The sequence below is a fragment of the Parus major genome, chromosome 24 (genome assembly GCF_001522545.3).
Source record: "Parus major isolate Abel chromosome 24, Parus_major1.1, whole genome shotgun sequence".
In the NCBI taxonomy this organism is placed as follows: Eukaryota; Metazoa; Chordata; class Aves; order Passeriformes; family Paridae; genus Parus; species Parus major.
The window spans coordinates 2,286,098-2,310,167 of NC_031792.1; the positions used below are offsets into that span (position 1 = coordinate 2,286,098).

Genomic DNA, 24,070 nt, shown 5'->3' on the forward strand with positions numbered 1-24,070 from the left:
TTATCCCCCCACGCCCCACTTCCGTGGTTTGGATATTCTGGGTGACTGCAAAGAAGAGTTTTGGAGTTGTTTCGGATTGGGTTTGTTTTTTTGTTTTTTTTTTTTTTTTTTTTTTTTTTTTTTGTTCCCTTCTCCTGCCCTTGAACTGAGTTTGTCCTCTGTGCATGCCTGTTCTGGAGCAAGGCTGGATCCTGAACCTCGGTGCATGTGAGAGGCAAAGCCTCGTTCATATTCCTGCAATAAGAGTAAAATGTAAATTGGATAATACGACTTCTTGCCAAAGGCTCCAATGAGTGGCACACAGTCCACAATCACGGACAGGTCAGTGTAAAATGAGATTTCTTGATATTTTTTTTTCCTTTTTCCTTTTTTTTTTTTGAAGTGTGTATATTCGCAGAACTCACGTACTTTGTGTTCTGGCTTCAGTGACAGACGGGATCAGAAAAGCAGGATTAAATCAGAGGTTCTGGGAACCGAGGGTGTCTTGACTGTCAAAGCAACTGGGTTAACTTTGAAACCGGAGTATTTCAAGTCCAACAGCTTTCAGGCCTGCCAGGCTGACTTTGTAGGAGCCAGGGGTGGTAATTGAGCTCTCAGGATGGGCTGGTGCTGCGGGGAGCACCGAAAGCAAGTGTTCTGCAAGGCCTTTAAGCAGGAGAAGCCACCAGAATTTAGGATCCAGCTCCAGCCTGAACTCAGAGGCCGTGTTGAGGATGCACTTGGGTCTCCTTGGGTCAAGTACTGCAGAGAGGTCACTCCAGGTGAGGGCAGGAGGGATAGTTGACAAGCAGGAATGTCTGCTGGTGTCTACCTTAGCAGGAACCTGCCTTTAGAGACCTGCTTGGACCTCTGGGCTGCTCTGCAGGTGCCTTTCATTACCTCTGGAGTTCTCTTATTTGTACTGGGATGTTGCAGAGGAAGGGAGGAAAAAAGTGACCAAAAAAAAAGTTAACTAGGAAACATTTTAACATGCTTTTAAGGCAAGTGAGTGGAATGAGTGTCTCCAGATTTTTTTTTTTAATGAGAAGAAAATATACCTTTTTTTGACACTGTATGCTGTAAAAAACATTTAATGTATTTTATTGTATCTTCATCGCATCTTTTTGGTGGTTAAGGTGTGAATGTGTGTGGCAAAGGCCTCGCTTTGGCCTTTCATGACCAAGCAGTTCTGGTACAGCAGCGAAGCTGGGGCTGGGATGGAGCAATGATGCTTTTGGGTGCTCGAGCTCACCAATTTCAGGCTCCAGGTATGGGCAGGAGAGAGACTGAGTGTGGTTCTCACTTAAACCCAGGCCTTGTCTTGACTCCACAGCTCCTCACAGTCCAAGGGGCTCTGGGACAGCCCAGACTTGTGTGCAATCTGTGTTTACAGCTGTTCACAGAGCATTAAATCTTGGCAATTAATTCTGTAGTTTGTACTTGCAGAATTTTCTCTTTTGCAGTGCGTGAACGATGCTTGAGTTGCAGGATGTTTTCCTCTGTACCAGGCAAGGCAATGACAGTAAAAAGGCATTTCAGTGGATTTGTGAGGATTTTGTTGTGTACTTCAGGCCATATGTCTTGTGGCAGTTGCATGATATCAAAAAGAGCGACAGGATTTTCATACCGAGATGCAGCTGAGTGATGCATGGAAAGGAAAAGCACGAGAACAGGGAATTTAATTTACTTGTTAGTAAAACAAAATACTTTCCATTATTGAATTGGAGCAGCCAAATTGAAAATGCAGCGGAGACAAAAAAATGTCTCATTTCCTTTTGCTCTCAGTCATGTCAGGAGGATGTTTCTGTTTGGTGTTCTATTAAGGTTTTGGATCAAAAGGCTTTTAATGTCAGGTGAGGAGCTGTCTCCACAACACTGAGATTTCTGGGATGGCTGGGGGAATGTGGAGAAACTGGATCTCTTCTTGTCACTATTTTTCACCTCTGGCCTGAAGCAGCCCCAGCTCTGGGATACAAAGTCATGGCCATGGTTCAGCCAGGAGAAGGAGAAGCTTTGGGGTGACCTCATTGTGGCCTGCCAGGACCTGAAGGAGCCTACAAGGAGGATGGAGAGAGACTATTTTAAAAGGCCTGGAGTGACAGGACAAGGGAGAATGGTTTCAAACTCAGAGTAGGGTTAGATTGGTTATTAGGGCAAAATTGTTCCCTGTGAGGGTGGTGACAGTGCCCAGAGAAGCTGTGGCTGCCCCTGGGTCCCCTGGAAGTGCCCAAGGCCAGGCTGGAGCACCCTGGGATAGTGGAAGGTGTCCCTGCCCATGGCAGGAGGATGGGACTGAGATGATCTTTAAGGTCCCTCCCAAGCCGAACCATTCTGGGATTCTCTAATGATTCTCTGATTTATTCCCTGGCTGAACCTTTCAGCAGAACCCCAGACACGGTGAGGGTGTTTGTTCCCATCACGTGAATCTCTGCCGTTCCTTTTCATCCCCAGCATTGTGCAGGGTTTGGAGGGGATGGTTTTTGATCACTCTTGTCTTTGCAGAACATTCCCCTTTCCCTCCAGGCCCACGGAGTCTCCGTGTTGCCTCTTTCAATCTCCCTCTTAAGCTTGGAATGTAAAGCAGGTGCAATATAAATAATGTTGCTGCTTCCACTGTCATTAGATCTACGTGGAATAAATCATCTGACATGTTCAATTCTCTTTGTGTTTGTCAATCACCTGCCTTGGTGGGATTGAGATGGGAATTGCCTTAAACCAGGAAAACCCAGTTTGCATCTGTGCCAGATGGTATTAGGAATATAATAGGGTAGCTTGGGCCTGGATTTTTCTCCATATTAGCTTTACATATTTGCATTTTGCATATATAGAGCCGCCTAAATCCACTTTACAGACTGTAGATATTTCCTTTGGTATCTCTTCGTTTTTAGGTGGTAATGATTTGACAGCTGTCATGTTTCTCTTGTCCATATTGTCCTTGTCTCATCCTTGACATGTTTTATATCTCTTGTTTTTATTGATGATGTTATGATTACCATTAAATATAAAAATTAGAAGTGTATGAACAGCCATTTCTGGTGCTCTTCTGGAGCCAGGATGATAAATGATGTTTTTATTAAGTCCCCTCCTTTTTATTTTTTTATTTTTTTCCCCTCCTTTTATTTTTGTCCTCTTTCCCAGGAAAGTTGAATGGATTTTAGTGTCTGGCACTGCTGAAACACAGTCAGGCCAGTTCATATCTGAGTGTGTCTGGGCTCATTCTCTCTGTGGACTAAACCTTACCCCAGTTAATATTGCTAGTGGTTATGCTCAGATTCTGTTATCAGAACTCCCAAAGCAGCATCGTTTTCCGGTGTCTTTTTCTTCAAGTGCCTCCAGTCTGGAGGGAAGTGAGTGCCTGGGGGAGTGGGGGAATACCAGGCATTAAAGAGAAAAGGCAGAGCAGATGTTGGGACTCCTGAGAGTGCCGTGGTTGTTCAGAGTTCGTGGAGGAGCTCCTGACACACCGTCAGCATTTGGGGGAGCACCTAAAGGCTGCAGGCGGACAAAAACTTATCTCCTAACATAGCACTTGAGGCTTAAAAACCCATCAGCAAAGCTTTCTCCAGGATAGCCATGGTGCCTTGCACGGCTGCTGATGGTTTGAGAGAGTTAAACACTGATTTAACTTCCCCTTCTTTCCCTCAGGATGTTCTTTTACTTTGTCAGCTGCTTTTTTTTTCCATCGTCCTGGTGCGCATTGGACCGTATCAAACTCTTCATCTCCAGCCTTGCTGCTCTGCTCCTTTATGTTTGTAAACATTTACACCCTCTTAATTTAATCCTCTCTTGGCTATGCTGTATTTGTTCAGAGGCCTCCTAAGGTGGCATTTATCTTGCTGAGCTTAGTGAGTCTTTGAGGTAGACGTCCCCGAGCTGCTCATCTGGCTTGACTTGATCGTTAGTGGAAGGAAATCTGCGCATCGAGGGGACCTTTCTTATCCTAAAGGTATCTAGAATCAGTCAGGTGACAGAGCTTCAGCCAGCTCTGGATTTAGGTGAGATTTCCCATATCTTTCAACCTGCAAAAAATCTACTTTTGGCTACTCACTGGTGCTCAGCTGGATTTTTGGTGCTGGGTGCTGTTCCTGGCAGACTTTGCAGCCTGTCTGTGAGCAGCTGAGGGGCAGCAGGCAGCTGGGCAGGGTTTGTTGGAGGAGTTTTCCTGTTCCTGCTGGAGTGTGCCCACATTCCCTGCCTCTGGAGTTCTCCTGGCCGGACACTGGCCAGCTCTGGGCGTTGCTGTGTGCTGTGCATGGCCAGCCACACATGGCCGGGTGAGATAAGGGCTTTATTCTTCCCAAGGCCACGCTGGGGCCGGGCTGAAATTCTGAAATTCAGCCATTTCCAGCCTCTGCTCGGCCACCAAAGGCCGGCCCGAGCTCGGCTGTATCCTGTTATGACACTAAAGAAACATTTGTGTGCCATTAATTTTTTTTCACTCTCGGAGTTAACTGTATTTTTCTTCCTGTCACTGTTCCAAACACACTTCAGGGTTGAGCAATTGCACGGCTGCAGGACTTGCTTTATGTTTCTTTCTGTTTATTAAAGGCCAATAAAAGAAAGGAGGCTCTTGCTTTCGCAGGACCTTGCTGAGGAACTGGTGAGTCTTCTCTGCAGTTGCTTGCAAATGAGTTTTATTTATAACCATGCTGTAGTTTCTGTTGCTATGATTGGAAAACAGCAGAGGTAGAATTTACACATAATTACCCTTGAGAAGTTTTAATTGGTGATTTGCTCCTGACTTGGTATTAAAATAGACTCTAATTGTTTCTTATCTGCTTTAGATGCACTTTCCCTGTCTTTGGCTCTTTGGAAGTCCCTGTAGTAATTGGGAATTCTTTGACTGTGTGGTGGGGAAAAAGGGTTTTACTTCTTCCAGCAGGGTAAGAACTACACAGAAAGTCACACCTTAGTGTTACTGACTAGTTAGTGTTACTGACTAGTTAGATGTCATTATCACGCATTTTTTTAATTAGTAGAGCTTGTAAAGTCCAATATTTATGGAAAATAGGCTGCAGCGTGAGATCTAAGGATTAAAAAGAATAGTAGTGTTTGAGTGGGGCTTTCCATCGTTGTGCCTTCGCTGTGTTTGGAAATTAGCAGTTGACAGAGTCTGTGCATAAATTCATGTTTTATTTTGCTGTTCTTGAGGCTGGCAGAAGAGAGGACTGGCTGGAGTGTTTACTGCTGGCTGGGACACAAATGCTACCACTTCATGTTGCATAGTTTATTAGGGCTTTTACTGGAGACAGGAGCTGAGGTGAGCTTGATTTTCTAGTTTTGAGTAGAGCTGTGGGCGTTGTGATTATTTGGGTGGAGGCAGGAATGATATTTCATCTGTGAGCCCAATTGTATAATTCTCCCTGTGCACAGAACTCCTGTTAATGGCATTTTAACATTTCAAATGGATGGATTAGGAAAGGGACTGGGATGCTGGCTCCTTCAGTTTTAGATTTTCAAAATTCTGGTCCACATCTACAGGAAGTTAGCAGCAAAAAAAATCATTTCAGTGCTGTCCTAGCTGGAGATGCTTGAGAAGGAAAGTGCAGCTTGCCCTTGGAGCAGGAGTTTGCTGAGGTCGCTGGTGGGATTTGTGGGTGTTCACTGGTGTCCTTTGACTTCCATGACCTGTGTGGGAGGAGAGTTCTTTGGTCCTGGAGGGTGACAGCAGTGGCCACAGTCGTCCTGCTGGAAATCAAAGAGTCTTCTGTTCACTCTCACAACTGGTCTGGACCTTGTTGTAAAAGTGCTGGGTTTGTAGAAGTAATGGTTAGTGTGGAAGTGGTGTTTTAGTGTAGAAGTAGTGATTTAGGCACTGGAGGTCTTGGCAGTTCATCCTGAGGCCGTACAGAGCAGTGATGAATTTGCCTGGGGAAGGTGGTACAGACACCTGTACCAGTTATTCTCCATACTTCATAGCCAGGCACCAGGATTATTTGGTTATTTCCTGCTGTGGGGGTCTCCCAGTGAATTTGTCTCTAAAGAATTCGGGTAGCTTCACTGACTGCTTCTGTTTCCCTGAGAAGCTTTGGAGTATAACCAACAGGATTTTTGACATTAACTCTTGTTCTCCCACTTTCCCCGTAGTATTTTGAGCAGCATCCTCTACCTCTTGTGGTTGTAATTCCCACCCCAGCCCTGTGCTGTAGTTTGCAGAGTGTCTCGGGGAGGAGCAGTGTTTGCTTTGGTCTGGAGACTGAATTCTCCACTCCACCTCGAGGTGGTCCTTTGGGTCACCAGGGAGGTATGTTGGCTGTGCTGCCTCAAAGATAAGCTCAGCCTCTTGCCTTGAGCCTTTATCCTCCAGGTTTCTCCTTGAATACCTCTTCCTTCCCTCTGAAAATTAGCAGTTGGAGATTTATTAATGAATCCCATTTGTATTATCCTCGAGTTTCCAGTGGATGAGTTGCTGTAAAAGTGCTTCTTGTAGCATTCCAAGTATTCCTCTGCCTAAGCACTCCCCCTGATATTTTATCTGCTTTGAGATAAGCAGATTTTCCTGTGTAAGAGATGTCAATACTAGTAAGAGAAAATAGACTTAAATGCATATTTTCAGGTAGGTGATGCTGTGTTCTGTGGCCCTGTTCTGGGTAATTATTAGGTTTAAAGAATAAAAGTCTTAGTTCATGTCTCAGCTTGATTAAACTTAAGGGTCAGGAGCCTGGATGTTGGTAGTATCTCAACATCAGAAGAGAGGGCTTAAAATAAGGACAGGAGAAGCAGCAGCAAGGGAATTAGTAAAATGAAAAGGGATGTAAAATGTGCAGTGTTTGATTAAGAATGCAAAAGGGATAAAATACAAGGCAGGATACATACAAAATAGTAACAGCACACTTAGAGAAAGACAGGAAGAAGCGACGTTTACTCATTTTTCTTTGAAAAGAAAACATGTAAAAATAAATACATTAAAATGACAGGAAAAAACAGCGTCCTTATGTTTCAAATGTAAGCATAAGTATAAATAGTAAAAGCCAAACAAACAGTGTTCGGCCTGTGACATTCACAAATCGTCTGGATGTTTTGTTGCCAGCCTGCATCCTTTCCTTGAGGATTTTCAGTGTTGTGTCTGTTTGACTTCTGAGGCCCATGGGCAGGAACCCTTTCTTGCAGAGCCTGATGGTAAATAAGAAACATTGCTGTTTACATTTGTTGGCAAGCACTTAAATGTGATCCTGTGGGGCTATTTTAAGCTCTTGTTTTGACAACGTTGAAAGGTCTAGGCTGGGATGTTCGGTGGCAAAAGTGTTTCATGGAATTGCTGTGGCACTGGGAAAGCAGATGAGAGGAGTCCTTCCTGAGGTGGGAAAGATCACAGCACAGGTTTCTGGACTTGGAATAATTCTGGTGTGATGTGGATCATTGTCCTGTCAGTCCCTGGGATGCTGATGTCCTGGCAGGAGGGTCACAAGCGTGTCCCAGCCTGACTCAGGGCTCAGTTCTTCCAAAAAAATAAACCTTTTTTAATGGGCAGGGAGCAGGACTGTGTAAAAGTTGAACTGTGTGAATCAAGAAGCAGGGCCTCTCTTGGTGGTACAAAAAAATTGAAATGTTGATGCAAAAAAACCTGAGAGAGAATGTCCATGTTCTGGCAGCTCTTGGTTGCTCTGACTTGGCACAAGAACTGTGGCTGCAAGGGCAAAACTCAAACTGGATTTACTCCTGAGCCCTTGAAATATGTTTTGGAAATTTTCAGGGATATTTGTGGGAATCTGAATTTTATTCAGGTGCTGTTCCTTATTGAATCTCTCAGTAGCAGCACAATTTACTCTTGTTTTTGTGAGAAGCTGGTCCTGTATTTATTTGCAGGCTGTGAATCCTGGTTTGGGGTATCACATGCAGTCCTGGGTGACTTCCTAAGTGGCATCAGTAACCTACAAAGGGTTAAACACTCTTTTCTAGAATCCTGAGAGAGCTGCAGTGCTGGAGAGGGGCTGGAAAACCTAGGTGGGACCTGGATTGACCTGAGCAAGCATTTCCCAGCGTGGAGGAAAAGCCCCGTGTGTTTAATAAAGCACCAGACTGATGCGAGACAGGCGAAGGACTGGGAGTCCACCACTCCCATAAACAGACAAGCTTCAACCTGCAGGCTCACCTGGAGCATCTGATGGCTGCTTGAAAGTCTTTTTTAGCCTGTTATGATAGTGGCTGTTGGTGCAGCTTCTTGGCAGCACTTCAGACAAGGCGTCTCCTCTCAGTGCTCCATGCCACAGAGGCACCGCTGCCTTTCTGCTGTGCCCAGATGCAAAAGAAGGTTCTGCCGAGATCAAAGCTGCCAGAAAAGCGATGGAAAACGTGGAAAAGGAGAGAATTAAAGGAGGGGAGCCATAACGAGCGAGCAGGGAAAGGAAATAGGAAAAAGCTGCAGTGCGAGACAGGAGAAATCAATAGGAAGTGAGTGAGAGGGAGAGAAATGGGAGAGCTGGTGGCAGCTGCCAGATAGGAGAGAGGTTTCCTGGCTGCCCCGTGCTCTGGAGGCACATGGCAGCCTCCAGGGCCAGGAGCTGCTGCTGGAAGCACAAAGCCCTGAGCAGGCAGGGCTACAGCTCAGCGGGCTGTGCAGGACCGAGGGAACACGGTCAGGGTCTGGGAGCGCCTGGCTGGCTCTTGAGGAGGCTGCTCTGAGTGACAGCAGCTCCCATGTGACAGCGTTAGAGCTGGCTCCCGATAATTCCTGTTTTTCTGCTCGCTGCCTTTCAAAGCTGCTGCTTTGCAAGCGAGAGCGCAACGTTGTTTTCTGCTCTGCATCAATAGGATTTTTTTCCCCCAGCTTTTGAAAAATTATAATTATGTGATGTCCTAAATGAGATGGCGACCTCAGCCAAAAGTGAGCTGCTGTTGTGGGGATTTAAAAGAGGGATTTTCCCTGCTGCTGCATACTCTGTCCTGACTGAGGCAGCAGCATCAGCTCTGGCAAATATCCAGGGGGAGCTGCAGTAGAGGAGAGGGAATTCATATCATGTGGACTTCCTAAACGTAAGGATGGGGGGAATCCTTGTGTGCCAGGGATGAAAGAGATCTCCTGGTGCTGAAGTGCAGCTCTCCAGCTGGCAATTTGTTCCTGCAGCCTGTCGGGAGGCACCAAATGATAGGTTGTGGTTTGCCCTGCGCAGGCCCTGCGGTTTGGGGAGCGGAAGCGGTTCCTGTGGGCGCAGATCTGATCTGAGCAAACCCGACACCCTCGGTCGCTCTGGCTGGGGAAGGTGCTCTGGGGATCCTGCACAGAGCCCTCTGCACTTGTTGTGGGGTTTGCTTTGCTGGGAGGATGTGCCAAAAGGCGCCCAAACCTGTGCAGGTGCTGCTCTGCCCTGAGCCGTCAGCAGTACAAGCAAACGCCTCACAATAATTTGGGAATAATGATGTAAAAGAGCAGAGTTCTCTAGGTCATTATTCCCTAGAAACAGCTGGGTTATCTGTCTAGATATCTAGATCTCTAGAGCACAGGTTTAGACACTTCAGTGCTGGGTGATTTGGTGTAAGAGTTTGATAATATTTGGAATTGGTAAATATTGTTTGCCAAGCACAGCAGCCCCTTTGAGTACAACTGAAATCCAAAGTTTTACACTCGGGTCAAGCACGTTATGGCAATTGCTGCGAGAATGAAATAGTGAGGGGAAAAAGGGGGAAAAAAAAAAGGCAAGCACATGTTTCTTGCAGTCTGGAAAGATGTAGGAATGTTGGTACTGGCTGTAAATGCTGGAGTGGTGTTTATTTTGGATATTAACCAGTGCAACTTCAGCTGTATGTATGGCACAGCAAACCCTGACCTCGTCTCCCTTTCCCTTTTAGCAGGCTCATTATCAGCTTCCACACTCACCAGTGACACTCCAGCAGTGGTTTTTGGTGTCTGCACCTTCTCACCCCGTGCCTTGGCCTCCCTTTCTGGCCCTGGTAAGCCAGGCACAAGCCCAGGTTTAGGCCAGGTTTCTTTCCTGGCAGGGTGGATGGGAGGTCAGCAGGGCTCCAGTGGAGGGGACAGTCCCTGCTGCTGCTCAGGCATTCTGGAGGAGGCTCTTCCCTCCCCCAGAAACAGAGAATTCAGCTTAGCTGGGAAGGGGGAGAGGAAACAGCTTTGCAGCAGGCTTGAGTTTTGGGCTGCCTGCAAAACTCTTAAATCCTATCCCTGGAATTCAGCCAGCTGAAAAGAAACCTGTCCCTTCCCACTCCTTTTTTTTTTTTTTTCCCTTTTTAAAAAACATTTTAAAATTAATATCTGTTTTATAATCTTCCTGGCCCTGCAGCTCCTGGGAGGTAGCTCTGCTGAGCCTCCTGGCTGGCTGCAATGATGGGAACATCACAGCAGCTCAGAATGTGCTGAAAATTTTGCTCCATCTGTCGCTCTCCATATCCAGAGAAAATGGCTCCTTCAGATCTCCAAACTGATTCTTGGAATACTGATGGATTTGATCAGCAAAGGTCTCAAGAAACTTGTAGTTTATGTTTGAAATAAGTTTGTTTCTCTGTTTTTTTATTGGGGAATCTGGCTGTGTTCTGGCCTTGGTAATCCAGTCACAATCCCTGGGAATATATATATATATATATATATATATTCCCCCCAAAAAAATGTTGCTATGGAGTGTATAGAGAGATTTAGGGTTTTCCTTTCTTTAATTTTTTTTGTTTAATTAAATGCCTTTTAGATCAAAAAGCTTGCCCCAAAAGAGCATTTCAAAGAGGGTGAAAAATAACAAAGAACATGCAAATAATGAGGTGGGGTTTGTTGCTCTTTTTTTTTTTCCTTTTTGTTAAATAAAAAAAGTTTGTTTGAATTTGGTTGTGGGGATGAGCACAAAGGAGCTCTGGACACTTCAAACAAGGACTGTGACTTGTTTATTTAAATTGTAAATTTAAATGTGAAATCTCTCTTCATATTCTCCTCCAAGTTGTATTTGGATCACTTTGCCGTGGCAGTAAATTAGAATAAATGTAAAATACAACGAGGAGCTGTATGGCAGTGAGGAGCCCTCTCCAATATCTGGGAAGTTCATTCCCTGTGGGATTTTAAGGAATACTCTCTCACTTGTGCTCAGGTTGGTGGCAGCATTCCTGGATCAATTTCCCACTGGCAATTCCATGGAAATGTACAGGAAGAAATGCCCAGTAGCAAATGATTTTGGTCTTGTAGGATCAGGAGCTGCCTGGGCTCTCCCCCTCTCCCTCTTTTCCATCACGTGGAGATGTTTGCTTTAGATTAAAGCACTTCTCTGGCATCCTGGTGGTTTCCCTGCTGCAGAAAATATCTTGGGAGGAGTTGTCTTACTGAACTGAGAGAAAACTGCATTTCCCTTCGCTTTAACACACTCAGCACTGACATTCTGCTGGTCACCAGTGCTTAATTTTTACATTTCCAGGTTTCTTGCAGATGTGGTAGCTTTGACAATCTCAATTCCTCAAGCTCAGCTGTTGGTTCTGGTGATAACACAACATTTTGTTAGTCTGTGAGATGTCCGTGGCCAGCTGCTGGGTGATGAATGTATCTGGTTGATAGAGAGGAAATTGGGAAGGAAGGGCTGTTTTGGCATTTAGAGTTTGCCAGGACAGCAGGGGGAGAGTTGTGGTTTCTTTCAGGCATGGGTGACCCTGATCTAGCTGATAGCAGCCAGCATATTCAACTTTCTGTAGGTAAGCTGTGTGCGTGCTCTGCTTAAACAGAAATAAAAACACTTCATGTTGTCTATTTGATGATCAAATGTTACCTGGAAAGCACTCACTGAGTTAAAATTTGCCTGATTTCTGCCCTGCTGCCCCTCCAGAGGAGCAGGAAGCAACTCATGTCCAGCACAGTACGAATATATTATGATTAAATAATAAAAAATTCAGGTGAATCAGCTGCCAGGCCCCACCAGGGAGGTGCAGTGAGCTGTGTGAACGTTCCTGCTTTGGAATTTCGAAGCAGAGGCAGATGCAGGGTTGGATTAAACAATAAAACTTCCTGGCGAGGTTTGAAACCTTCCTGTCCTCCCCATGTGTGCCTTTGGGGCTGGGCCTTAGGGGAAGGGGGAGATGGAGAGCCCTGGAAAAGGCTCAGGGTTATCCACTGGCTGGAGGACAGAGTGAGAAATAAAACAAATTCTGGGGGAGGTAAACTGGTGTTTGCCTCATTAACAGTACCTGGAAACACTGGGAGCTCTGAATTTGTGTGTTCATGTCCCACTGCTTCAGTGCAACAAAGAAAGTGTGTTTTAATGCATAAAAAAAATGGATTTATGCCTTTTCAGAGACTGGGGTGTGAGTACAGGTTTCGCTACCTTGCATTTTCACTTGGGTTTTGCTTCCCTGCCTTTTGAATTTGGGACTGCAAGGCTGCAGGTGTGGGATAGAATAAAGATAAAGCCAGTCCTGGCTTGCTTCTGGGGTCAACATTTTGATGTTGATCCTGTCCTTGAGTCCGTTTATGTTTTGTACTGTAAAACTGGGGTGGGATGAAGTTTATAGTGAATTAAAAAGGACCTGCAAAATTATTTGGAAAGAATAAATGAAGCTCTGCCCCTCCCTCCCTGCTTTTTGACGAATAGTGAGCAGTTCAGAGAGTTTTATAGGCCTGGAAGTATTTATTGCTGACAATTCCCAGCCCTGGAGAGAACCAGAGCAAGGTATTGAGTGCTAAATCCATGGAATCGCTCTTGTGTTTTTTATCTCTCTCTGAATTATGACACAGTTTTAACAACTGTGGGCAGTTTGCTGTGAATGAAATAGATTTTGTCTTAGCAAATGGAGTTTCCCAGCTCTCACTGCTCTCTTTTCAAATTGTCAGCTATAGAATAATTACTTTTCTCTAATTCATGCTGTTTTGGCGTGGACTCAAGTTTGCATTTAGTGCCTGGCATAAATATTATATTTTGGAGCTGCTTTAGGGGGGGCCCTTTTTAAATTTTTAAATTTTTTTTTGGTCAGACTTACTGGAATTGGTTGAACTTAATTCAATGACAGGATAAGCAAAAATTTGTTTAGATAGGCTGTTCTGAAATGTTTAATGCCTTCTAAAATTGTTCATGGTAAAAGATCAAGGAAGGAAACTCCGTGACCTTTTAAATGCAGCTCCACAGAACCCATTTTCCTATGCCAGAAGTCAGCCCAGACAATGAAACTGAAAGAGGGTTCCCTTTCATAAAGGACCTTTCATGTTTTGCTTTTGCAGATTTATTTTTTTTATCACAGATTTAGCAGACTTTACAGCTGTCTTTTAATCAGTTTCCATATTTGTACCAGAACTTTCTTATTTTAATTACTGTCTGTAGAAACCATTCAGCTGCTTGTTGTGTGACACAGTAGAAAATGATAATTTTCTGTAATTCTTTTCTTGGCTTAGATCACTCCAATAATATCTATTAGCAGCAAATGCACAGAGTTCAAATTTTGTGCAGGAAGTTTTAATGATTCAGTGTTTTATTTTTTTTTGGGGGGGGTCTGATTTTTAAAGCACTTTTCTGAGGGTTAATGCAGCCGTGCATTAAGAGCAGACAGCTGTGGTTCAGCCTTGTAATGATTGACTCTAAACTGGGTTGCCAGTCTAATCCTAACTTGTGCTGATCTGGGCTTTTTGCTCAGCTGCCTGCAGCCCAGGAGGTGGGTTTTGTCCAGAGCACAGGATTTGGGTGGTGAATCATCCTAAATAATAAATTGAGTTGTATCTCCAGCGATAAAGTTGATTTTCCCACCCACTCACTTTACCAGTTTCTCCCCTGTCTAAATCACCTTTGCATTTTCCTTTGTGGTTAGTAGTTCTGCATGTGATTCAATCTTTTATTTCTTCTGTGCCAACTTTAATTTGAATTTTCCCTGGCATGGTGCAGATACTGTCCTCAGGTTTCACTCAGTGTCTGCTACAGCCCGTGATTGTATTTGAAAAATTGAGGGGTTTTCTTAAGGCATTCTCATCTCCATCCTAAAAACATTTGCTTAACTCTTAAATAGCAAAATGCTGTGAAAATTGAAAGTTTGCAGGAATTCTGGCATGTGCATTGCCTTCCAAAATAAGTTGAATGTGCCAAATATCTGTGATTTTCTGTACATCACAAGGTGCCACAGACTTTTGTCACTTATTTTTTAAAAAAGGGATTCTGGTACCGATGTAAGGCAGAATGGCTGATCTGGACAGCATTCCCACTTCAACTTTGATTTCCTTTTTTTGCTGCAAAAACGATTTCCTGTTTCTGTACCTCAGTTTTCAGTTTTTCCAGTAATTGAAGGAGCTGAAGTAATGAAGGGTTTGTCTGTGTGAAGCAGTGGGTTTGGAAAATGATTATCTGCTCTAAGCTGTCCTTAAGTTGTCTCCTCTGACTTGCAGAAATTCCTGAGAGGAAGTCTTTAACTTCCAGTGCCTCTTATGTAACCCAGCATAGTTGGGATAACAAAATGAAATATTAACTCATTTGTTCATCAGGTTGTTTCCTGCTTTCCATAAAGCACATCCAGAGCAGCCAGAGAGAAAATTTCTTAGTCCTTTTCTGCTTGTGAGTGGCTGAGAGCAATAAAAGGGTTTTGACACAACACACAGACTCTTTTTTGATGGAGAAAAGAAAATATAAAATTCCCCACACTCGATTAAAGTGCAGTTCCGTGCCTCTAACACCTTTATGACTTTTTGTGGGATGTACTGACAGAACAGGCCGTGATTTTTGTGCTTGAAAACACTCAGGTGTTTTTCAGATGTGTCTAAAAGGGGTTGGTCATTGAGTGAACTCAGTCCTTGCTGAAATATGTCAGATTTCTCACATTTCTTCTTGTCTGTATTTTTATATTTACACATTCTCTCCAAAAACCCCATAGCAGTCTTCTGCTAGTTCCTGTTTATTTAGGGTGTGTGGGTTGCGTTTTATTCTTTGACATAAAATAGGAGAGATGAACATTCTGAGCCCAAAGAGAGAATGAGGGTCGGTGCTAATATAAAACTCTGTGGAGTATTTGGATATTCTGATGGGGGAATGGGCAGCCATTCTCTCACTGTTAATTTTTGGGGCTAATAAAACACGTTGGCAAGCTTTTTATTTATTGGTGTGATGTGTTATAATATTTGGGATTCACTGCTTTAAAATGCACGTGTCCATCTGTCCCATATCCTGGTCAGTCTGGCAATGACAGATTTTTTTCATCCACGCCTGTTTGAACTTCCCAAAAATTCTGAGCGAGGTTTGGCCTTTCCAGCTCAGCTGCAAATACCAAATCATGGAATTCCAGGCTGGGGTGGCTTTGGAGTGACCTTAAAGGTGATTCTGTCCCACCTTTCTCTATCCCACGTTGCTCCAGCGTGGCCATGGACACTTCCAGGGACCCAGGGGCAGCCTCCAGGGTGTTCCCACATCCCAAACTGAGAGTTTGGTGTGCTGAAGGCTGAGGATTTCCTGGCAGGGCTCCCCCAGCAGTGGCAGGATGGGATGTTGAGCTCCTCCTGGCTTCTTTCCACAGGGGTGTGGGCTCCGTTCCTCGGGGACCGCTCGGCTTCCGCCCCACGGAGCTCTGGGAAGCTCTGCTTTTCCCAGGCCTGGCTCCTATTGGGGTAAAGGTCTGGAAATTCTGTGTCAATATTTACCATAGCCCAGCCTGAGCAGCTCAGAGCTGGGATTGAACGAGGAGGAAAGGACTCCTTAATCAATACAAAATATCGGCGACCAAAATTGCTGATCCTTGCAAAGAAGGATGGAGCACGGAGATGTCAAAATTCTGGAAAGTGAAACCTGGGATGTTCAGGCTTGGGTTTTATGTGGTGTTTTAGAAGCACTTCTTTAACTTAATTTTCATGCAGTTTATTATTCTTTATTCTAAACAGGCAAAAACAACTCTCTAAGTGAGTTGTTTGCTACTTATTCCCACCCCATCTTTCCCATGTTCTTATGAGAGATTTCTTTGTTTAATTATGCTTTTTTTTCCATACTTTTTCCCTTACCCTCTTTCCCTGCTGTTGTCCAGGACTGTAGAAATCCCCTGTGGATTTAAAACAGTGATATTCCATTTCCAGCCTCGCCATTTCTTGGCTATCTCTGATTTCTCCTAAAAACCTGATTGCATCAGACTTTCTTGCTTTTTATGGTAATTTTTTTTTTTTTTTCCCCTCCTCCAAATTGTTTTCTTATTATGTCCTGTGACTGAGCGTGCTGGGGGAAGGAAATGTGGGAAATCAGAGTAGGAAGCAAGATAGAAACTTCCATTCCTGAATCTTTCTTGTTTTTACACAATTTCCTGGCAGCTGCGTTGGTTTGCACTTGAAAGGGACGTATTGTGTTGCTTTCTCTCCAAAACTGTAGATAAAACAGAAATAAAAATTAATTCTGTAATTTTTAAAAGTTAATTATTTCCAGAAGCCAAAAAAAAAAACCCCAGACAGTTAAGTCTTACATGACAGTGCCCTAAAGTTCTTTTTTTCTTTATACTAAATGTTTTTCCTGATAGGCTGAACTTTCATTTGGATTCTTCAAAGTCTGTTTGACTTCTTTATAACGAAGAGAAGCTGCAATATCCATTTCTGACCCTTTTAAGCTTGTTTTATGCTACAAATGCATTTATTTTCCCAAGTGCTCATGCCAGGAACAGAATTGTTAAGTTTCAGGGAATTGAAAATGTCCCTTCTGAGTTAATAGCCTTGAAGAATATTCCTTTTGTACTCCTGGTTCCTCCTCACTGACTTTAATGACTTCAAGTTAAATATTTTGCATGAAAATTTAAAATGAATGAATTTGAGGGTGTTTTTACAAGGATTTTATAAGACACAAACACATCTATAATAGACATAAATATGTAAAAGACATAAATATATAAAATACACAAATATATAAAAATAATACTCTATCATGTCTTACATATTTTTATGATTGTTAAGCAACCTGCAACCTTAAATTTGTGGTAAGAATAAACTGGAGGAAGGCAGCTGGGAAATGAGAATTTGCTCTGTACAGTGAAGGAAATGGGAAATATTAATGTTTTAATCAAAATATCGTTTAGTAAATTAAGGTTTATTGGTGTGTCAGATTGTCCCATCTGTGTTTCACTTGATGATAAGGAGCATTAGGGAGAAAAATGTGGAAATGCTTGATTTCAGAATGTAACCCAAGTTTAAAAATATCTCTGTTTTGACACCCTCAGCAGAGGCTGTTTGGTGCATGTGATTCTCACATGAACAAACTGGATCCAAAGCCCTGCTCTGGGATTTGCAGCTTCTTTTGCCTGCCTTCCTCAACTCTGTGATTCCACTTTGGTTAAAAACCCCAATATTGATCATTTCTTCCTGAGGATTGTGACAGGAAGGGGTGTTCCTGTGAGGATCTGAGCTGCTCCTGGCCTGGCTTTCTCCTTCCCTCCGGGTTACCATTTTCTTCTGGAGAGCTGACATTTTCTGATTTGTGAAATTCCTAGAAAATTGAGGAGCTGGGCAAACGTTTCAAAATAGGAACCAATGAGACAGAGCCCTCTGCTATTTCGAAAATGATAATGCATGCCACTGGGAAAGGGAGAAGCATGGAAAATACAAGTTCTGGCTGGGAAATTATTGCGTGGAGCAGGGAGATGGAGGGGTAGGAGTTGATTTCTTTGGCTTCCTGTCTTCTGGGTAATTGCAGCCTTGCTGCAGTTGTGGCTTGGAGATGATGCTTGGTACCAGCATCCATTGGACAGGCTAAAAAATTTGGTCATGAGAACTGAGGGAAATGCAAAAAGAAAATAACTCTTATTAATGTATTAAAGCGGTTTGCTGCAGTTTCATTTTTTAATAGGCCTCATGATTTGGCAAGGGGGGAAAAAAACCAAACAGAATTTAATGAGGGGTTGGGTAATCACCAAAAATGAGTTTGGTGGAGTTCTCTGGGGTTTATGGCAAGGACTAAAATAGAGATCTTGGTTTTTCCCTGCTCTGTCTGTACGTGGCAGTTTGGCCGATTGTTAATGGAGAGCCGGAGCCCGGGGCGTGCTCGGAGCCCTGGGAAGATTTACATTAATCAAACACAAACAGACAGTGTAGCGTGAAGAAATTTCTATCCCGCCAGCACTGCTCCCAAACTTCATTAGGTTATTGGGGCAGAAAAAGAAAACAGCCCCTTCACCCTGCAATCCTTCCCCAGGGCTTGACCACTTGGGGAAGCTCAAAAACCTCACGGCCCCTCTGGTTTGACCTCTGAGTTTTCCCTCTGTGCGTGGCAGAGAGGGGCAGTGCTTGGTTCTCCCTTTTTCCCTGCCTGCCCACTCCTGAATCAATCCAGAGGTTGTGTTTTCCTGCTGCTGGGCTCTGCTTTTCCAGGTGCCACGCGTTGTAAAACGCCCGGAAAGCCAAATGACGTGCCCAGCGTGGCACAGCGTGACCCTGGGAAAGGCTGGAAGTGGATTGAGGGGAAAATCTCAGTGCCCTCTGCCAAGCCTTTGTTCCTGTGCCTCGTGATGCAGCTCCGTGGATCAGTGTTGGGATTTCATGGTGGGAATGCACACAATTTTCTATTTATATATATATATATATGTGTGTGTGTGTATATATGTTTATATAGATGCACACAGAACAAACATACCCATCCACCACATATACATAAATATAAATATATATTTGTCTGCCCGCCAGGACAGCTGGAAATGGTGAATTTTAAAATCCCAGCTCTCTCTCTATCTCCCTCCTGCTTCCCTGTTGCTGTGGGCTGGCCATGGATGCTGCTCTCCCTGTGCCCATGAGCAGCCCCGGCTGATGCTGCTTGGGAGGAGGTGGGAGAGAAGAGGTGGAGTTTCTTCCCTCCTCTGAGTGGTCAGTGAACAATCAGGCAGATGCCTCCCAAGGATACCCGAGGAGAAGCCTGAAAACACCGGGAAGCTGCCAAAGGGGGCAGCTCAGGCTCCTTGGGGAGGATTTGGGATCAGAGCACTCCCCCTGGGAATGGGCTTTTGGGATGTCCCTGCTCAGCTGACTTTGGCGTGTGGAACAGGTAATACAGAGTCTTTGTTCCTCTTCCCTGAGCCAGGAATACCTTCCCTGAATGCACAGCAGAGAGAAAGGAATTTTTTTTTCCTTTAATATCTACTGGAAAAAAGGGTGGGAGGGGAGGTTTGTCTCCTTTTTTTTCCCCTTTCCTCTTTTAATAGCTGCTATGTGAAACTGAGTTGCTCCTTTGTATTTTCGTTGTGAAAATGGCCAGTTTAATGTGTTTGCTGTGAAAATCTATGTCTTGGTGTCTGAGCTCAAGAACAAAGGTTTTGACAGCCTGGAAAGATGCTTTAGATGTAGATGCTGGCAGCACTCCCTTCTTTCCATTTCCCAGTAATTCCATACCAGACCCTCCTCAGCAGCCACAGGGAATGTGATTTTTGATAAGCTGATATTTTATGCATGTTGATGTTTAATTAGCTGTTGGTGCTCAAGCAACCATCTCTGAGTGTTTTGGGTGGGGTTTATTTTTCTGAATACATTTTTCACTGATTTATTTGTTTTGGTTATTTTATCTTATTGTAAAGTGTCCTAAAATTTAAACAAATTGTATCAGTCACAGTGATGGTGTGGACAGATTTGAGGCAATGTTGCTACAGTGACAGCCATCAGCACTGAGAGAAATTGCAGTGTTTGGTACTGATCTATGAGGTTGTGATGTAGAAAGGCTGTGAGATGCTGGGGGGATTTGTTTTTTTTTTTTGAATATAAACACAAATACAGCCAGTGAGGGCTGGCAGTTCTCATCACCCTGCCTGGTGAGGGGGAGGCACCACGAGCTGAAGGTGTCACTGAACCCAGTGGGGAAACAACTCCAATCTGGCATTGCAGTTTCTGCTGCCTTGGTTATCTCCATACCCATTCCACATATCTTGGGGAATTTGCTGCAGTCACCTTTTAGCAGCTGGGAGCTTTCCTGAATAAATATTTGTTTGGGATTTTTTTTTGGTTTTTTTTTTTTCCTTTTGCTTGTATTTTTATTTATTTTACGAGACCCAAGAGGCAAATACTAATACAAACACATCCAGAGACCTATTAATAGCTCTGGGTTTGACTCACAGCCTGTTCTCAGGATCTTGAGCCATTTTACAAGGAGCTTCACTCCTGGATTTTTATCTTCCATTTTACAGTCGAAGAAGCAGGGCTTGATGTTGCCGAGAAATCCGAATCCTGTGTTCTGCTCAGTCCCTCCCAGTCAGTCTTTCTGGATTTGTGCTGTAGTTTAGATGGAGGGGAGATGAAATGGGAAGGAGGAAAGCATGCCACAGATGCCTGTGTACATTTTTTCCCCTCCTCATGCAATGTGTGCTATGTGCATCTTTTCTCTTGTGTTTTATGGGCCAGAGCTGCGTTTCAGGGGAGAAAAAATTGGTTTGCATGTCCTAGAAGCCTTTTTATTTTTCTTAGGCCATTTAAACAACTGAGAGAGCTTCAGCACTGCTAATCTCTTTATAGCTCAGCTGACATCACATTTTCTTTTTTTGGAAAACTGCAGTGTATGGTGGAGAAACTTTCCGTGGATGCTTCTAAAATCTGAGGGAATGCTGGGACAGAAACCCTGCTGGGATATGTGGAAGCCAGCAAGGTGAAATGCTCATTTAGTTGCATACTTGGAATTTAGGCTCAAATAGTTTTGTTGCCCTTGGTGTTTGTATCTACAGGAGTAAAACTTCAGCAGAATTAGCTGTGAAGGACTAAGAGCTAAAAATACACTGTACAGGTTAAGCAACACTGTGGTAATGATTTCTTGATTCTCTCCATGCTGCAGCTTTCCTTTGTAAAATTGTGGATCCAATTTTTCCCTTGGTGTAAATTAAGCCACTGGGAGCACTCTGCCTTTGGGTGGTTTTAGACATATTAACTGTAAATTAGTTTATGGCAGCTGGGAAACATTTAGAAGCTCTGCAGAGGTCAGAGGGGGTGGATGCTGTCTGCACATCCCATGCAGAATGGGTGTAATTTGGCCAAAGGTTCGTCACTGAGTGGGAGAAGGGAAGGCAGGGCTGGAAATGCTTTTGGGTTGAGTGTCTGCTTAGCTTTGAACTCATAAACTGCTGGTTCTGATGAGCAGGCAAGTCTTGGCTTACATTTCTAGAGCAGTAAACGCACATCAACCTTTACAACAACCTAACGAGGGCTGGAGGAAAATTTAAATTGTCACAAGGAGTCTGCTGACCTCGTTTGTCACAGGAGTAACTTAAGGGAACTTTTGGGTTGTGCAGTAGGTCAGAGGAACTGGGAACAGCTTGGGGATGTGTGAATCCACAGGGGAAGGTGCTGCTGAGCTCTTGTGCTGCTGCTGATGTTGTCAGGTCGTAGCTACATCTGTGTCAGAGGAAATGACAGCATTCCAGGATGGTTTGGGTTGGAAGGGACCTTAAAGATCATCCCAGTCCCATGGGCAGAGACACCTTCCACTATCCCAGCTTGTTCCAACCTGGCCTTGGGCACTTCCAGGGATCCAGGGATGCCCCAACTTCTCTGGGCACCTGTGCCAGGGCCTGTCCACCCTTCCAGGGAACAATTCCTTCCTAATACCCAACCTAACCCTGCTCTCTGGCAGTTTGGAGCCATTCCCTGTGTCCTGTCACTCCAGGCCCTTGTAAAGTCTCTCTCCATCTTTCCTGCAGCTCGTTCGTGTCCTGCAAGGCCACAGTGAGGTCACCCCAAAGCCTTTTCTTCTGCAGGCCGAACAGTCCCAGTTCTCCCAGCTTTTCCTCTGCTCCCCTTGGTGGCAGTGACACAAGAAACCAGGCAAAGCTGGTAATGCTGAGGAGCACGACGACAGCTCGGCCTTGTCAGTTCTTCAAAACATCTTTTGAAAGACACACAGGAAGAACAATAAATGTCTCACTGCAGGTTCTTGAGAGCACTCTCAGTAGTTCCAGGCCACGGAGGTGTGGTGTTCCTGTGCCAGGCAGCTGCACTCACTCCCCAGAAATGTGAACTCTGGGCCAAATACTCCTCTGTGCCTCTGAACCTTGTACATATATTTGCAAAACCTAAAGCTGCCTAATGGGAGGCAGCGTTACGCTATTTTGAAAGCGACATTTCCAGTTGTATTACGTGTGTTGGGGTTGGTGTTGTGTTTTTTTTCCTCTCCTCCCTTTCTAATTGCTGTCTTTTGCTGTTTTTAAGGACTGTTTCCACACCAGGCTCGTTGCTGGTTCATAACAACCACAAGCTGGGTATGGCATTAATAAGGAACTAGGCTTGGTGCCTAATGAAATGCAAAAAGTGCTCCCCACGCTGGGGCAGCACGAGTGATCCCAGCCCTGGGCGTGTGTGTGTGTGTCAGGTGAAAGCAAATCCCGAGGCACTGCACAGCTTTGGGTCTCTCTGCTCTGCTTAGGAGAACAAAATTGTCTTATTCCTTTGATTTTTTGGGGCAGTTCACTGTTAAGCTGCTGCAGACACCATGGAGGAGGAGCGGTGCTGCTGCCACCGAGCCAGCTCTGCGTTGCAATTATTGGCAAGCAAAGCAAACATTTCATTTCCCTGTAATTAGCTGCAGTTTAGGGAGGGCAGGTTAATTTGGACTCCACGCCCTGTCTGCGCAAGAAACCCTGGTGCTTGATTTGATTCTTTCAGGCTGTGGGCAAAGGGGTTTAAAAGGATTTTTCAGAGGTGAAAGCTGGAGGAATGAATCACAACAAATGTGTTCTATCCCTCTTCCTTCCCTTCTTCCAAATAGCAAAAGCTCAGGATGCAAAGATGATGTGAAAATATGGAGAAAATTGGGTATTTTGGGGCTCTTCTAGTGTGGCCCAACCACATATTTCGGTTTTTTCTTGCTTCGGGGAAGCTTAAGCTCTCTAGGCCTGGGAATATTTGTCTATGGTCTACTTCAAAATAAATAAATGAGTGAGAAAACTGGGTCATAAGTTCTGAAATCACAAGCTTGACCTTTCTCCTGTACCTGGTCACTTGTGTTAAATGGGTCATGCAGTAAAAGCTCGGAAAGGAAAAATCCTGAATGTTGCTTTTCTGCCATGAGCTCGTTTTGTGAAAATTTTTGTGATGATAACATTTTCTGGAAGTCTTTTTAGAAAAACACTTGGCCTCTTTCAGCATTTGTGGTGTTTAATTTTTTTTCCCTTTCGAAGCTGTCAATTTTTTTCTTTCCCAGAGGTGAAAACTGAGAGATTCAGTAATTTGTAACCAGTCACGTTGGGAAACCAGTAGGAAATTGCCTGGGATTTGGCAACCTCTGTTCCCCACCAATTTCTGAGCGGGGTTTGTGTTTGCTCTGAGCTACATTCAGTGGCCAAACCTTAGCCCTATTACTCAAATCTTGCTTTTAGTCTGAATCTAAAGGCAGCATTAAGGAAACATGAGCAACCTGGTTTATTTATGTTCCCTCCAGTGCCCCCCTCCCCAGTTCTCATTTGTTTGGCTACTTCCAGCCCCTTGTAGGGATATTAAACAATAAATGGCCTTGTGTGACAACTTCAGGGCATGCAGAGGGAAAGCTGCTGCTGCTTCTGAGCCTTGGAAGTCAGTCAGGAGTGGAAGAACAGCCCTGGCTGCTGGAAATGTCCCTGTCCCCTCCCCTCTGGAGAGTTTCTGCGGGGACTCAAAGTTCTTGCAGGGTCCTGGCCTGAGCAGCGGAGCAGCACAAAGGCCACATTGAGAATGGCTGCTGGGGAAGCCCTCCTTCCTTGCCTGCCCAGTAAATGCAGCTCTTTCTCCATGAAAAGCCCTGACATCAGCTCTTGGAAAAATCCAAGTGCTTGTGTCATGGAAAATAGCTGAGGCACTTGCTTGGGCTGGGACTGAATGACTGAACTGTGGATGAAACTTCTCTGGAGATGCTTTTCTTCTTCCTTTTCCGAATGTTGCTGTTCACAGAGAGACCGAAACCCTTCCCATCTCAGGGTTTTACAGGGAAGGACACTGAGGAAGGAGCTACAGCTGGCTGTAGTAAACCCAGAGTAGCCTGCTTGTCATTTTTGCAGGACACAGGAGGATGATACATTCCTGTATCATCAGGAAATTCCATGTGTGGAGGCAAATCTCCAAATTCTTGCTGTTTGTTTTATGGAGAAGATTTATCTTTGCGTTCTCTTTTTCTTTCATAATTTCAAGCTGGTTTATTTTTCCTCTCTTCTTATTCCATTCTCATGCTGCCACCTTCTCTTCACCCCTCTTGATGATGCCCTCACCCAGAGCCAAACCACAAGAACAAAAGAGAAGTCTGTAGAT

At 44.4% G+C, this 24,070-nt stretch overlaps 1 protein-coding gene across 5 annotated transcripts in view; it reads left to right on the top strand.

The window, feature by feature from the left end:
- The window catches only part of ARHGEF12 (Rho guanine nucleotide exchange factor 12), a 70,023-nt gene that overhangs the window by 2,129 nt on the left and 43,824 nt on the right, over nt 1–24,070 (top strand). For 2 of the 5 annotated variants that reach the window (XM_015649795.2, XM_015649796.2), the window contains exon 1: nt 7–321. The exons of 1 other annotated variant lie outside the window; for it this stretch is intronic. In XM_015649795.2, coding sequence (XP_015505281.1) covers nt 290–321 — 32 coding nt within the window. In that variant the 5' untranslated portion in view covers nt 7–289. Of the gene's footprint in view, nt 1–6; nt 322–4,401; nt 4,580–18,743; nt 18,867–24,070 lie in introns of those variants that run through there. 2 more of the 5 variants (XM_033519726.1, XM_015649798.3) reach the window with 2 other exon arrangements.